The sequence below is a fragment of the Thunnus maccoyii genome, chromosome 19 (assembly GCF_910596095.1).
Source record: "Thunnus maccoyii chromosome 19, fThuMac1.1, whole genome shotgun sequence".
Lineage (NCBI taxonomy): Eukaryota > Metazoa > Chordata > Actinopteri > Scombriformes > Scombridae > Thunnus > Thunnus maccoyii.
In genome coordinates, this window is record NC_056551.1 from 5,573,910 (window position 1) to 5,591,064 (window position 17,155).

At 39.4% G+C, this 17,155-nt stretch overlaps 1 protein-coding gene across 2 annotated transcripts in view; it reads left to right on the top strand.

Moving 5' to 3' along the window:
• Window positions 1-982: 982 nt before the first annotated feature.
• Window positions 983-17,155, top strand: part of tjp2a (tight junction protein 2a (zona occludens 2)) — a 36,388-nt gene continuing 20,215 nt past the window's right edge. Inside the window, exons 1-2 of one of the 2 annotated variants that reach the window (XM_042394387.1) lie at window positions 983-1,192; window positions 13,459-13,588. In XM_042394387.1, coding sequence (XP_042250321.1) covers window positions 13,583-13,588 — 6 coding nt within the window. In that variant the 5' untranslated portion in view covers window positions 983-1,192; window positions 13,459-13,582. Of the gene's footprint in view, window positions 1,193-13,458; window positions 13,589-15,777; window positions 16,054-17,155 lie in introns of those variants that run through there. The other variant, XM_042394386.1, reaches the window with a different exon arrangement.

Here is a 17,155-nt window from a genome sequence, read left to right on the forward strand (position 1 = left end):
TAACATTGATACTAAACTATTTTTCAAAATGATTTCCTTTTACTGCTAACACTTCTACACTCTGCCACTTTCTTATGGAGTATTTTATCCATTGTGAGTTTCAAATACTAATGTACAGATTTTAATAGGTGTTTTTTTTTTTCTGAAATCAGACATGTCAAAGGGTCAGTCAGCTGTTGCTTTATGTATCCTGCATGAGTAGTAACACATTAACATGATGACAAATGTGTGCAGAGGTGGGATCATTTGTTCACTCACCATCAGTGAGTAATTGTATTGGTTTTCAGAGTAATTTGTAGGTAAAAGTCAACTAATTTGAGAAACTGAAGTTTATGTATTGCAGGGCAAAGCTTCATATTAGTATAAATGTAAGAAATCAAATGTGAAAACAACAATTGCATGTGTTAAATCACATTCATTACAGTAACACGTGGTTTGTAAGCACTTTGTAAGAGCAGTTAATACCTGGACACTAAGGATACCAGAGAAATTTAATTTAGTTTTTGACCGTTTTATTTGTTCTTTTATTGGAAGATTTATTTATTTTAGACATGACATTGTAGCTGCTTTTTTCACTCTGGCTGTCATTCACTGTAGTTTAACCCAAGTGGTAATTTAGCACCCCAACACTTACTTTTCATTATGTTCTGTGACGGTGCAGTAAAAGACAAATGTCTACTTTGGGGGACAGTAATGTTACTCTGTCTTAGTTATTTGTTCATTACTGAGGGTTAACAACCGATGTGGAACATTACCGCACTATTTCCCAATAGTCTTAATGAAAAGTAGGCTTGTGTGATGACTTTAGACTCACATCCATTTCCGTTTGCCTTTTTTGGTCAGGTCATGATTTCAGTTTTTGTACCTGCGGATAAAAAAAACGAGTCATCGTGACACAGAGGTTCACAGGATGGGTGAGTCAGGAATATGACACCACCTTCCGCACCCACGCTGTGAAACTGCAGCGGCCTAAGCGGCCTGCACAAAACTCACCTGCAGTCTCTAAGCCACGCCCACATACCTGCGAGAACCAGGAAGTTGCATTTCTTAAACCTTGCGAAATCAAAGTACGAACCAAAATTTCGTCTCGTCGAAGCCCACATCCACCTCTGCTCTTCTTACATTCCTCTCTACTTTGGGTATTAGTCTGTTCTGGTGACATAAAAACAGAGACTAGACGCAGTTTCACCTGGTAAGTAGACCTCTCGTTGTTTGCTCTGAATGTCGACGTTTTCTCTGTTTCCTTGGGCTCACAGCCATATTAGGGCATTGTACTGCTGCTCACTTAATGTCTAGCTTCATTTTGCCAGTTCACAATACTAACAATTAGCCAACTTTTTGCGCCAAAGAGTGACCACAGCTTATTATTTCCTTTTTTACCCGACAGTTTTTCGTTATCCAAACGTCAAATGTGAGCTATACTGTATCCAGGCCTTCTGCTGTCTGCTTTGAGTTCATGCTTGCGTTGTACTCGCTGTTGTGACTGTGTTGTTTGTTTCTGTAAGTGAGACAAACCGCCTCTCTATCGAGCAGCCACAATTGTTTCAAGCTATACTCAGTTAACACCGGGCGACCAGGAATGTACAATTACTACTTTCACTGAAGTGAATAATCTGTCAATCTCGAGGTGAACTTTCAGTGCTAACTTTTTGTAAAACTTTCATTATATTTCAGAGGGCAATGTTGTAATTTATTCCACTATGACATTTTATGACAGCACTCACTGGTTATACATTCAGTCTCTCAGCAATAAACCCGACCATCATAAAGGTGAATTAGGGCTGGGCAAATATCACAATATTTTTGACCACCTTGATATCGATATTGTGACAATATTGCAGGGATGACTATTGGTACTTTCACAAAATTTTTATACGATGAGATTTTTGATGAATAATCATCAGTAATATGGATATAATAACTAAGTGAGTAAAGGCAAATAATAAAACAGCTAGAACAGTCTGGTAAGTTCAGAAAATGGCATTCCTTAATGCAGCCTTTAAAACCAGGAAAAGACAACACTTATGCCATATCATGATATTACAACATCCAAAATCTAAGGCGATATCTAGTCTCATGTCACAATATCGATTTAATAACAATATATGTCCCAGCCCTAAGGTGAGTGTTCAGTTTCTGTTGAAACCGTTTTAGAGACGCTTCAACTTTATGGTCAGTATGGAGGCTGAAGTTAATGGTTCCCATGAATGGAACCTTTTCACAGCAGACATCTTGACTTGTCAAAACAGGAAAAACACAATTGTATCAATACCAGCACAATACCAGAACCCTGAAACTAGCTCACCTTAATCGAATCTGCTGTGAAAAGGGTCGACTGCATTGCATTATACTGAGAGATATAATGCTTTTAATATTTAGTCTACCCTTATTGGTTAAATGTGGTGGAAAAATATTAGTAACAAGTCTTTTTTCTGAAGCAACCTTTTTTTTTAAAAAAAAGAAAAAAGGTTGGTTTTGGCAGGATTCATCAGGGAGGGAGACACTGGCGTTCAGTATAGGAGCTGCACTGTTCTCTCAATCCTCAACTGCAGCGTTTGAGTTTTGCATCTCTAACAAGAAAAACGTGCAACAGGAAGAACACACTTTTGTTCCCTGCAAAACTGCTCTCTCTCTATATATAACAATTTTGATAGTGCTTTATGAGTTTGCCTCTGCAGGTCAGGTCATGTTCCCAAGTGATCCAGATTATACCTGTGGACGGCACGTGCATCCCCTGATTCTTTCCTCTATCTGTCAATCTCTCTCTCTCTCTCTCTCTCTCTACACACACATCACAGATTTGTGAGTGGCATGTGGCCCTCCATCTGGCTCGCACATGCATTGCATATGCACATTGCATAATGACCTCGGGCCTTAGTAACGCAGCACTACAGCACTACTACAACACGTGGGAACATGACAAGGGGCAGAGAAACAAACTGCTTATGTAAAAGCATTAAGACGACCAAACAACTCCGGCTTCATTTGCTCACCCTGTGGAAAAAGAGGAGAAAATAGAAAGCATTTACAGTCGAGTTCATTAAATAGTGAAAACATCCAGTGAGAGAGGAATTAGCTTCAAGAATGAATCACTCTCCGTCTTCTTTCATAATTTAAATCTGAGCCTTTTTAAAAAGTAAAAGCCCCCACCTGCAGGTTTGATGCAGTTCACATGCTGCCTGTGATATGTTAATGATTCACAATATATAGAAAACACACCTCAACACTTTGGAATGTATCCATATGTAATCGGTATCTCTAGCTGCTTTTTTTTTTTGACAGAATTTTGCTGCTGAAACTAAAAGAAAGTACCCTTTTTAAAAAGAATAAAGTTCTGTATATTAGGGCTGCAGTTTACAATTGTTTTCATTATTGATTAATCTGCTGAGCAATCATTTTGTTTATAAAATGTCAGAAAATAGAGAAAAATGCCATTATAATTTCAAGGTGACAGTCCAAATCCAAAGATATTCAGTTTACTATCATCAAAAGCTTCAAATTCTCATATTTGAGAAGCTGAAACCACTGAATATTTGGAGTTTTTGCTTAAAAAAAAAAGGTACTAAAATAATTATTCGATCATGAAAATAGTTGCCACTTAATTTTCTGGTGAACGACTAATAGATTAATCAACTAATCGATTAATCGCCTAATCGTTGCAGGGTTACTGTATACTGTGTGTATATATATATATATATATATATATATATATATATATATACACACACACACATATATATATATATATATATGTGTGTGTGTATATATATATGTATATATATATATATATATATATGTGTGTGTGTGTGTATATATATATATATATATATATATATATATATATATATAATTTTAAAGTGTCCTTGAGTAAGACACCGATCTCCAAATTTGACCCAGCATCTCTGTGGGAGTTCAAGATTAAAACTGTTCATGTACTTATGAAAATGCAACAGAGCCAAAAACAAACAACAAGCTTAACATTGTTGTTCCTGATTTTTCAAAAATCATATCTTGACAAGGAAATGAGTACAAGCCACCGTCGTGCAAACATCTGTGCAAACCCAAATCACTGGCACTGCAGTAGAAGATGAGAGTGTTTGTGTTTGTACATGAATTCATGCAGTGGAAGATTATAAAGAAAAGAATATAAATGTGCAGCGGAATGAGATGCGACCGTCAATCAGGAGTTTCTTGACACAGTTTGCTCTTTAAAAGCTCAGGTGTATAAAAGGCTTGATTTACAGGTTCTCAGACCTCTGTGATAAATGATGTATTTAGTCATTTGATGCACTTGAGAGTGCAGACTGAAGCATTTTGGTATTCCTGGCTGTGTTGAAATACTTGTTAAAGCCTATTATCACCTTTATAAAGTTGTTATGACAAATGAGTTAGCAACCAATCATCTCCTCCTACATCCAGCAGACACAACAGAGCAACATTATCATCATTTCAAGTAATATTTGCGGCCACCTGATGAATATTCACTCTCCCTTTAGCACTTCTGATTACTCCTGAAAGAAATATCTGACTCTTGAACTAATAAATGTGCTCACCAGATAATTGTTGACTATGTCTATCTGCCATTTGTTTCTGGCCAGGTGCATTGTATAGCTTATTGGGGCTTTTTCCCTGAAACAAGCTGCCTGCCATGGCTAAAAACAACACTGTGAGACTGAATCAACAGTAAAGTTACGACTGAAAACCCAAAACAATGAGCTGAAAGATGCTGCAAGGCTTCATACAGCTGAGGGTAACTGTAGAGTCAGGGGTGCGGGTTTGCCACCACACGCGACTTCTCTCACATGCAAATAGGGATGTGATGCATTCTTGGTCTTCCGTGTAGTATTTGTATCCCTCTACATACACAAATATACACTCCCCTCTGTCAGGATGGAGTTTGGGCTTTGTGATAACTGTAAGGTGTTGGATTGTGATAAAACAGCCTATGAATGTCATGCTGTTGTGTGAATTATGCACAGCTTAGAGGTTTGGTCTTCTCAATGCTTTCAGACCACACGGAGCTCCTAATCTGGGCTCCTCCGACAAAGACGACAGACAGGGTGAACTTAAAAGCCCCCTCTCCTTCCTTTTTCTTCTTCTTCCTTTGTGCTGTTGTTACCCAACTTTTTTTAAAAATAGCCGCTTGTTATTTTTGTGTCTCCCCTGCTGTGCTCCTGGTATTTTTTTCCCCCCTATGGAGTGCAGAGGGATTTCTGCTGCTCAGTGAAATCTGCAGCAGCTCTCATGGCACAACCATCCAGAGCCGTAATCCAGACATCCAAGCTGCTGGGATATAAATCCCGTCCGGAGTTTGCATTGGCTGGCAGCTGATCAAGAGGCCACAGAGATTATTTATTTATTTATTTCAAACCTCTCAGGACATGGCGGCCTGCTGTCAGCTGGTGACTCTGGGACGACAAGTTACAGACATTTAATCTGTGCTGCAGGGTGGCGCGCACGCTGGGGGATCGCACGAGTGTTCGAGTGGAGGAGTGTGCTCCTTATTAGCAGGAAGGAGTTGGAGATGCATTATGGAAGACCATTAATGACAAAAATACTGAGCGAGTGCAAAACACAATTAAAACGGGTTATTGCGCTGTAAAGAATTGTATGTTATTGAGGGTAAAAATTTTTAAAAAGCATTCACAGTTTTGTCGTGTGAAGTTCAGCTGATTTGACTTGTGGCAGCTTGTTGATGTGGTAAGCCAATCACAGCCCACCGTGAAACAAAATGGCGTGCTGTTTTTGAAATTCAAGTGGAATTTAGTCACAGTTTAACACTTGATGATTGTTGCGCATTGCATCTAGAAATGTGATGAGTACAATACATTCAAGGGAAACTCTTCAGATTTAGAAGTGTCTTAACCAGTAGGCTACCGGGATGCCCCAGAATATGCCACAATTTTTGTTTTAGTTTGTGGTAAATTGCAGTAATATTTAAAATTGCTTGTCCGCTGGAAAAATTGCCACTTTTTAAAGAACTTACTAATGAATAAGGTAAATAAGAACTAAGTGAAATAAATGGTTCGGTTTTGCTCTCTTCAGAAATGTTTCATTAGTTAATTTGGCTTGGTTGAGGCAATACACAACCCAACAACCCAGGCACAAGTTCTGTCTGACAGGACATGTTAAGAGAAACCAGAGGAAGTCTGTGCCACTATAGTTCTAAGGAAGTTTGCTTGTGGAGAATGATATTTATTAGACTTTTGGGGGTTCTGAATTTGATTTTATGTATGTGGTGATAAGTAAAATTTTCAGTCATCCTTCCAGCTGAACCTTTTTTTTTTTTCAGAAAAGTTGCAGGCATCTGAAAATGAGAGCTAACAGATATTCTGTTGATTGGTTGAATAAGTCTGGTGATATTCTATTTTTTTCTTAGATCAACAAATCCCATGAAAAGACCCAAACCGGCAATGAATTACTACTAACAATAATAGCCTGATATATCTTATATCTGATTATCTTCCTCCAGAGCTCCATTGTTGTTCATAAATTATTAAAAATGCATTAAAAAACCACATTTACACCCTGTCCTTCGTTACCATGTGCATGGCCACTGCAGTTTATTTGGAGTCAAGCCCACACACATGAATATTCACTAGAGAACAAATGTGTATTAATCCGCAGCTGAAAATAGTCCACAACAAATGCACAGTTTACTCCTGTTTAAGTAGCGTTTGCTAAAAACTGCAATGCCCAGCTGTTTTAGAAAATGACTGATCCTCTAAAAAATTAAACTACATACATGTGACCCATTTTTTAAGATTATGTGTTCAGTAAGAAATGATGGGCTTGGGGCTGAATGCCACATGCAGGGTATAGAAGTCACACAGTATTGAGAGATAGACTAGCACATAGTTTGTTTTTATTCAGTAATGTGATGTGATTATTAAAGGGTATCAAAGACCAAAATTGTTTACGACAATAAGTCTAGAATAATGTGAGCGTTTGCTTCTAATTCTTGCAATTGTAAGATCAAATTCCTCGGAATATGCCAAAGCAGCTTGAGAAAGTAGTGAGAGCAGACTTCAAATGAAGCACGCACAACATCAGGACATTGCTCTCAAAACGTGATTTGCATTCACAAATCTGTCCCTGTGCACAATCAAATCTTGAAGTGCAGATTAATTACAGCTCGGATTTGTTTAGTAGTAGTCTTGTCATTAATAAACCTCCCTAAGGGGTTATCCCTGGTGGAAGGGTGTGTGTGGATGTGAGGGTGAAGTGGATGAGTCTGTCCGGGTGTAAATGGTGAGAAAACTAAGCCTGGATGAGGGGATTATAGGAGAAGGGGGCGGGGAGCATACATGATCTGTCAGGGCTTAGTACCACAATTATCCCAGCGGCTGCAGCTGCAGCAGCAGCAGCGGTGGTGGTGGTGGTGGTGGCAGAGGCTGCGTTTTCATTAGTGTAATGTCCAAAGAAGCTCCAGAATTATGTAAGAGTGACGTGCTGTCATCGTCTCTCGGCCGGCCCACTGCCTGGCAGGAACGTGGCCATTTGTTTTCCTTTTATCCTCCCTCGCTCAGAAAAGCCAAACGGACATCTGTCAGAGTCGGCGGTAGGGGACAGGAGTCGTAGTAGCCACACCACGGGGATCTCACTGCTTCAGGTGCTGAAGCTGTTGCTCGTTGTCATGGAGAGACTGATGCATTGAAGCAGCAAGAAAGGACAAGTTTGTAGTCTTGATGATGCAGAAGGAGATGGGCGAGCATACGGAGATGTTGAATCTATTTCTGGTCTTGCACTTTGTTGGAAGATGGGCCTCTGTTTAGAGGAGTATTAGAAGATGAAGTTTAAGAAGTTCATCACGATCATGCAGGCTGCTATGGGGATTGTACCCCTGAACAAACGAGAGCTTCTGCCACCCGGCAGAAAACTGTGGCGACCCCCAGGGTGAGTTCAATTCCTGTGTGTGTGTGTGTTGTTATCTTAAACATGCACAGGTTTTGTGCATAGTAGTAGTGTACTACATGTTATAACAACTGTTGCAGCTGTTAATTTCTAAATCCTGGCAATGTTTCAGGAATATGGCTCCCTTTTAAGTGTCTTTTTCAGGAAAGCAACAGATGGATTTTGATAAATATGTCTTTAAAGGGCCTTTTCACCCACATTAACAAAAAACATATTTTCTTGATTATTTCAAGTGGTATCTAGTTGTGCAGACAGTTTCGGTTTTATTTGTCCAGATTTTGAGATGTCTTTCTTCACCTAAATACAACAGAGGTGAAAGGAATTTTGTTTGTGGTCTTCAGCTTTAAGAAATAACATCAATATTATTGTGTCTTTCCAGAAACTATTATCCATTTACTCTGGATAATCCATAGGTGGAATAGTAGAGGCAGAAATCTCAGACAGGTATCTCAAAATCTGCACAAATAAAGCCAAGAGGATACCACTAGAAGCAAATGAAAAAATGTTTTTTTCATACCTTCATTTGGGGACAGTCAACTGTAATCAAAACAAACTTTAAGTTACTTGCATAACCCCGGTTCTCAGAGTAGCATGAGTGAGATGTCTCACTATGGGAAACACCCCTCTGCATATTCCTCAGAAGCATTTATCTCATTACACCAATCCTGATTGGTTGGTGATTGCGACGTCCATGTCGGGTGGTTCCACCTACCTTTTTAAATAGCTTACTCTACAACATAGGCATCATTCAAAATAATCACTTCTTCTTGCTTTGCCCCAGCAAGAAGGATTGTCTAGTGAGACTTCTCATTCATAGTATTCGTTTTGATGTCTCACTATGGGATATGGAGACTCCTGTATTGCAAGACAAGCTTATCTCAGCAACCAGTAGCACTCAGCGAGGGCCCTGAGCCCAGTACTGCGTGAGCCACACACAGACGGATAAAAGCAGACAAAAGTGATGGGTGAAGACCAGCCCGCCGCTGCACAAATGTCCTGAAAGGAAACCCCTTTAAATGAGGCCCAGGATGTAGCCAGGCGATGAGTGGAATGAGCTTACAGGCTCGTGATGCCTGCAGTCCCTGGAATATATAAGCTAGAGCAGTCACCCTCACAACCCAGTGAGAGAGCCATTACTTTGTAATACGTTTTCAATATAGGGATTAGCCCAGGATACAAAGAGTTGGTCACTTTTCCGAAATCTCTTAGTTCTGTCCATATAGGTGCACAAGACACAAACTGGACACAGCATGTACAGCATGTGCAACCGCTGAGAATGTCATAAGTCAATGGGGGAGCATGCGTCAACCACCTTGGGCATACAGGCGGGGTCAGGTTTTTATGACACTCTGACATGCCCTGGGGCAAACTGAGTGCATGACGGGTGCACCGAAAGCCTGTGAATATTACTGACCCGTTAAACAGATGCCAAAGCCAGCAACAACACTGTCCTCAGAGACAGATGTTTCAAGTCAGCCTCCTCCAATGGTTCCAAAGGAGGACCAAAGAGCCCATCCAAGACCACTGCCAAGTCCCACGGGAGGGTAACCAGTGGCCTGGAAACAGGAAGGAGCCTACACGCCCCTGTCATAAAATAGCAGACCAACGGATGTTGGCCAACTGACATCCATGTGATGACATCCACCCATCAATCAGTCTTCAACTTTTAGCAGCACAGAGCTATGATTCATTATGACACACACACTTTTCAAAGTTCAAATCAAATTCCTCCCAATGTTATGTCCCGTCTGCCTATCCTGCTTCACACGGAAATACGTCACGATATGGGAGTTAGACATTGTTAGTTATGGGAGTCTGGACATTAAAATGCCCTGACCTTCACATCACTATGGGGAAGGCAGAGATGGAGAGCCTCGTTCTCCTTCTTCTTGGCCTCACGTCACTGCTACATGAAGGTCAGAGTGGTGCTGAAAATGCTGTCGAGTACAATCAGGATGTCCAAGATGTCCACCTTCTGAGATAACTTCGGTTGTGATTTGGCGATTATATAAAAAAAATTAACTTGACTTGACTTGACTTGACTCCTCCTCGTCCTCATATTTTGGCTCCAGCACATCTTTGAAAGCTGCGCCGCAGCTATGTCCAGCTGTGAGCCCCAGCTAGCGCCACCGCATGGTCCAGCGTCCGTGTTCTTCTCCACCTTATCCTTGTTGTCGAAGACTCTTGGCAGTGAAGCAGGAACAGTGCCTGTATGGACCGATGGCCAGCCAGGCACATTCCAGCCTGAGGAACAATAACAGCAATACACCCATCAAGTGTGAAGTAGATCGGATGAACGGTTCTCACCCGCCTGCCCAGGCAGGCAGGTGTTGCTTTATAGTTGGATAACACCATCCTGTTGTCGTCATGATGTGATTCCACTGAAAGTCAATAAACATTATTAAATTATTTCTGAATTCCAGTCAAACTGGCACTTACAGTCCAACTGAAGTTAACCTGCCTTTTTTTGGTCTACTACAGCATATCTGCTCTGTAAATCACTTGTCCTGTGTTCTACTCTACTGTGTTCTGAGGAAAAAACTCAGAAACTAAAAGGGAGAAATTTACATTTTAAATTCTTTGGTTTCATGATGGTTCCCTCTAGTTTTACATTATTTTGATTAAATACCATTTCATCATCCGCTTACGTAGCTGGAGTCCTTTTTTTAATACAGCAAGTCAAATCTTAAAGCGATAACGTGGTGTTCTGTCAGGAGCAGAGCAGATGGTCACACTGAGCCTGATAGCATCCTGCTACACAACACAAGACAACATGTCACAAGTAGCCTGCATATTTTTCCAAAAGCCTGTTTTCTCCATTTAGTAATACAAAACTATTAACAATACATTTAACAACATGTTGAAATTATTTTTGACTGCAAAAAGGGATGATTAAATGTGATTTCAGTTGGACATTAAGTGATGTTAGTTTAGTGAACCGCATCACCTGTAAGGCAGGTAAAATGTAATCTGTTGAACCTCAGTGTTCGAGTACTTACAACTAATTGAACAGAGGCTTGGTCTAAATAGTGTTTGGTGTTGTTTGAGATTCTTTGACACTAGTGCCAATACGGTACCTGAGTTTTGGTGCCAATGTAAATTGTTTCATAGAAATCCTGTGTCACAAACTGAGGCAATGGAGTTTAAAAGATGCAGGCATGAGTTGCATTGTATGAATGGAGCATATATGAGCCACTGTTTTTGGATCTTGACCTTTACTATGGACAAAGAGTCAGGATATCTTGGCTTCTGCTGCATGGATTTTGAACATTCCTCTTGAAATATTTCTTGTGAGTCCCCCAAATTTATGGAAGTGCAATAGGGCTGAGTGATAAATCAAATATTATTTTCAATTATGCATTCCCTTTCGCAATGATGCTCTTGTTTTGTCTTGTGTCAGACAGGCAGAACGGAGCTCTTCCTCACAGTGCTAATGTGTCTGAATTTAACAGTCAAATGTTCCGTGGTTGAAACTGACTTATTTAGACATCTACAGGCACAGGCTACTGTTTGTTTTACTTTCAGTCAGACTTTAGATTCTATTATTTTAGATACGAGGACACCTCGCTCTGTGTAATGATCTCTCCTTTCATCCAACTGCTCAGCACTATGCTTTCTGTGTCTGCAGCCTGTTATTGTGCACAAGCTTACTTGTAAAAAGCTGATTAGAAACCTGGTTACACATACACATGGCAGAGAAATTGGTGTTCTCCAGGGAGTAAAATCTACCTGTGGAAGCCAGGTTTCTTTAATCCCATATTCTGATTACAGAAAGCAGGTTTCTTGTTCACATGACAGTTAAGAAATCAACTGTCTGGAGAAAACAACTTACTGAAGTGCATGTGATATGATGACACAAGTCAATGATTTCTGTCAAAGGCCCGTGATCTGTTTCTCAAAGTACCATGATGAATGATCATTTTAGTATTGATCACTCTCTACACAACATGCATCTTAACAATCAGTACAGTAACATGATCTCAGTTATTTTGATCTAATTTATTTTTATTTATTATTTTTATATTTATTTTAAAAAATACATGTATAAAATTATTTAGTTGGAATTTTTTTTACATACATTTTACATTTTTTTTTGTTTTTAAGTTGAATTATACTTAAAGTTCAAGGAAATCCACTGTTAAAAGGACAATTAAAAAAAAGTTCAATAAATGCATAATGTTTCCAAAGTCAACGTGCAATTGTGTTAAATAATCGTGATCTCAATTTTGACCAAAGTAATCGTGATTATGATTTTTGCCATAATCGAGCAGCCCTAAAGTGTAATACTGAATAGTTTGAATGCCCCCTTAATGGGAACTTGGAGGTGATAGGGTACATAAACATTCAGTTAATCCGGCCATGCCCAACCCTATATCTGAAAACAAAATATTTCTTTTTTGTCTTGGAAAGAAGTGAGTTAAGTCTTAGATTACCTTAGGTGTAACCGAAGATACCAAGCCCTTCCTCGTGCTTTCACTGAATCTACAAGTCTGTGCTTAATGTGTAAAGAGCAGCAGGTTTAGTCATGCAGAGGCAATCTGCTTTCCTCACTCACAGCACAATACTGCAGTATCTGACTGTATCCAGTCAGTCCATCTGAATGCATTAGATACTCATTTCTGACTCACTGCCATGAAGTTGAGAAAAAAAGTTGTGTCAGCTCAGCAGAGAACACCACATGTTGGAACATGTTGTTAGTGTTCAGGTCAGAGATGCTGCTTTTGAAGGTAGACTGCAGATTATAGTATTACCTATAGTCAGTTGTATCTGTGTGAGTGTGCATGGTCTCCTCAGGTGAATCTGGCTTTACTCAGAACCGTGAACAGATGGCTTAGTTCTGTGAAACATCTAGCATCTCTGATCTAGCATTACCTTTTAAATAAAAAATGTCTGTCACAATAACCCAGAGGCCAAGGTGATGTCCTCATTGGTTTCCAAAACCCATAGTCAATTAACAATAATATAAAACTGAGAAAAGCAGCAAATCCTCATATTTTCACAGTTTCCTACCCCTGACAAATAACTAATATTAAAAGGGTTGACCCTGTGACTTATGAGTTAAGATGACAAGAACAGTAATGTCCCTGGTTTGACCCTTCCTGCCTGGTGAATGCCCATATCTTCTGTAACGCAGACTTTCCATTGAAAACTGAGATAACCCCGATGACATCGCTTTGACATCATTAGGGTTATTTCCTCAGCCTTGACAAACATCTCTGGAAGGCATTATACGACTGTGTTCACTGGCTAAGCAGTACAAAATATTAAATGTCAACCTTTATGTGTTAAGGCAATGAGGTGCCTCTTTAACATTTCAGCACTACTCTTAAAATTAAAAATTTAAAGCTCACACATGCATTGTAAAAATACCCTAATATTATGGGTAATAATGCGGTACTCATGTGACTACATGTCACACAGCTCTCTCTCAGCAAAGATCTACAGAGTATATGTGATAGGATTTAAAGGATCTTATTGCATTATTTTTTATTAGTATGTGTAACACACTAGTAGTCAAGAGTTTGTGTTTCTCTCTGTCTACAGGGACCAGCCTGGCTTTGACCAGACCAGCACTGACCTACTCAAATCCAACCGCAAGTTGTGTTGGTCAAGAGAAGCCAAGTACCTGTATCTGCGCCGCCTCTCTTCACGCAGCTACTCGGCTATTATGATGGTACGTTGTTTACATGATGCTGAATGTTGATGCTGAGTTTTCAGAGTGATGTAGTGTCTCTCTACACTGTATGTGTGGTGGTGGTGTTTCAGTGTTTGAACCCAACATACATGCACTTGTATTTCATTGGTTTTAAATATGCTAATCTATTAAAACTTAAGCATTAGCATTTATAATACTGTATTCGTTTTAGTTTTGAATACAGTGACATGGAAACGTGTCATCTGTCGCAGATGTAATTTGAAGACCCCACAGGTCCGTCTCATTTTGGTGATATTGTATTTTTCTCTCCTAATGAAAATTTCATGATATTTTATCTTCTGCTTGTCTCCTGACACGCTGACTATTTGGAGATATGAGGTTTAGTGACTCACTATTTCCCAGACTTCTGTCCTCTTCCCTGATTTGAATAAAAGTACGCTCTAGTGACCCCTCCTGCATCCAGGATGATGATTAACCAGAGAGACATGTCACATCCCGGAAGCTTCATTGTTTTAACGATGACACAAATTATTCAGTCTAGTGAGGCTGTTTGCATTAGAATGGCCTATTTTAAGGCCTATTTCAGTCAATGGGAACTGTTGTGATATTACTTAGCTGATCTCATAGGATTGAATACTTCTGAAACGTTATTGTCGTTATTTCATTTGTATGGCATTGCTGCTCTAGTATTAAAAGATGTGGTTAAAGTGTTGTCCCTTTTACCAGCAGAAAAGAGTCTATCATTTGTTTAAAGGGTAGATATTGAAAAGAAATAATTCAATGGTACATGGTATTAAGGATTTTGGACATTTTCAGGGTCAGCTGGTGTTCTTATCTGTGATTTGTCTCGTGCTGATAAAATACCAGATAAAGGCAGGCTTGAATGGATAGTATTACACACACACACACACACACACACACACACACACACACACACACACACACACACACACACACACACACACACACAAACAAAACAACAATAGGTTATTGTGGGACAGCTGCACAGGGTTGTCTAGTTGTTCCAGACCTTTGCTTCGGCCGCTCATACATAAGAGCCTTACATTTTTCACATAGCTCTATAGCGTGTCCACATACTTTTGTGTCCTTTTGGTCTGGGGCTTTTTCATTGTCTGGGCTCCTTAGTTGCAATGAAAGGAAATCTTTATGCTACAGGATACAATTATAATTTAGACAATAGTGTGCTTCCAACTTTGTGGCAAGTTTGGGGACCCTTTCCACTGTCAACATGACAATACCCTCATGAACAAAACAGGCCATAAGGAGATGTTTTCCCAGTTTTGTGTGGAAATAACATGACTGGCCCATGACTGGCCTGCACAAAGCCCTTGACCTCAACCCCATCCAACATGTTTGGGATGAACTGGAGCACCAACTGCGAGCCAGACCTTAGCGCCAAAACATCAGTGGCCAACTTCACTAATGCCCTTGTGGCTGAATGGGAGCAAATCCCTGCAGCAAGGTCCCAACATCTTGTGGAAAGCCTTCTCAGAAGAGGGGATGCTGTTATAGCAGCATATTTATGTGCATGACATGTTTAACAATCACACTGGCGGTAATATTTGGGTGTCCAAATACTTTGAGCCATGTTGTGTATTTGCCACGGTCTGAGTAAAAGGAGGCAGGAGATTAAGAGATAGATAAATCAGAAACTGTATTTTGTCCTGTCAAAAGTGTTGGTGGTACAGCTTAGGAGTATTATGTGTATCGGTTTCATCTGTTTTGTGTTGTTGACTTTGTTTGTCAGTGCTTTGAATATTTTAAACACGCTAAACTAAATTTGTTTTTCTCTGAATATGGCCAAATATGTTTTATTCAACCTAAAATGCATTTGAAATGAATTTCTTTTATGTACTCAGATTCTTTTTATATATCTGTTATTTTCTCCGGTGTGTTGTATACAATCTGTTATTGTGCAGTGTGTCTGGGAGCCTCACAGCAGGCTCCCTAAAAATCAATGCGAATTTTGGACGGATCCATCTCAGCGGTATTAGGTTCAATTCATCTCTATACATGTATCTATAATGTTATCAACGTTTCGTTATTGCTGATAAACAAATAAATCGTTCTGCGAAGCCAGCGAGGTTGATGTCGTAAAAACTTGTTTTAGTTTGCTGTCATTTATCACAGTTGATGTTCATCTTAAATCCCCCCTCTGCTCCCATGTTGGTATAATCTGACCCGAGCCAGGAGTACTCGGCGCTAATTTTTGCCCTGGATGTCTAAACTTAATGTTTTTAGTTAGTAAACTACGATATTTAAAGTGAAGTACACGAGATTTTTACACTTTTTACACTTTGAAAGTATCAGTTTTTGAAAACTTTGGCTTATACGCGACTGGAAACATCAAACTAGACATATTTTAGTTATAATCTTCAACAGCAGACAGTTCAAAGTGCGTGATGCCAGTGAACGGAGGGGGGCTGCTCTCCCTGAGCAGATATGCAACTCAGTATTTCACCGTAAGTAACGTTACTTACACAGCTAAATTCAAAGTTTTGATAAATAAAAAAGTCGACAGATAATAGCATTGGTATTCTCGTATTACAGTGATTTTGTGTTTATGCTTTGGACTGAAAGTAGGTTGAAGCCTGTTGCCTCCTGCTGCACCTGCTGTGAAAGCTACATCAACGTTAACGGATAGTTTACTAAGTAGAAACACGGTAAAAGTTAATTTATGCAGTTTTAAAGGCTGTTTTGACCCGATAACTCCTTTAAATTTATCGGGTTTTTTTGTTTATTTGGTCAAATGGACTTATTTGTAGTGCGCGCTGTTGTCCTTTGGTGGTCAAAACAACATTGTTGTTTCCTTTTTTAAATGTTATCCTCTGAATTTCTCAACCAGCAACAGTTTACCGTGATGGAGTCCGTAGTAGATTATAAACTCACAGCAACAAATATCCAAATTTATTAAAACGACGTAACTTTTTCAGTTAGTTTTACGTGTATTGATGTGTTGTTGTACTGGTGCCTGACGGTGTCAGTTAACGCAGCTCTGTCGCCAGTAGGCGGCAGACAAGCACAACTTTTGTGTTCAGCAGCAGCCAGCAGTATATTCAGACTGTTTATTGCTGGATTATTGGGTAGTTATGAGTTTAATCTTAATCCTACCGACTGGGTACCCGCAGACCCCAGAGGTTTACTCTTTGTCATATCTCACAGGTGATTTATTCTTTCAATCCAATTTTTCATGTCTTTGTCAATCAGTTTGTTCTTCATTACTTCATATCATTGTTTTAATTAGTGCTTTTTAAAAATACCAGTGTACTGGCGTCCTGGGTTCATGTTCGCCATGGGTGCTAATTTAAAGTATCACACACTATCAGGGGGGTTGGTGCACTCAGACAATTTGAAGGCTTTGTGGAAAGATTGTACCGGGGATAAAAGCTGCAATTTGTATTAAAGAAAAGTATGTGTTTTTGTGTTATACAATATGCAAATTTAACTAACTTTCCTAAAATATTAATAATCCGTTTTTTCAGATGCCATTAATTACATAACTAATAATGTTTTGAGAAGAAATAAGCTAACAAACAAACATTTTGCTATGATGGTTGTTTCTTA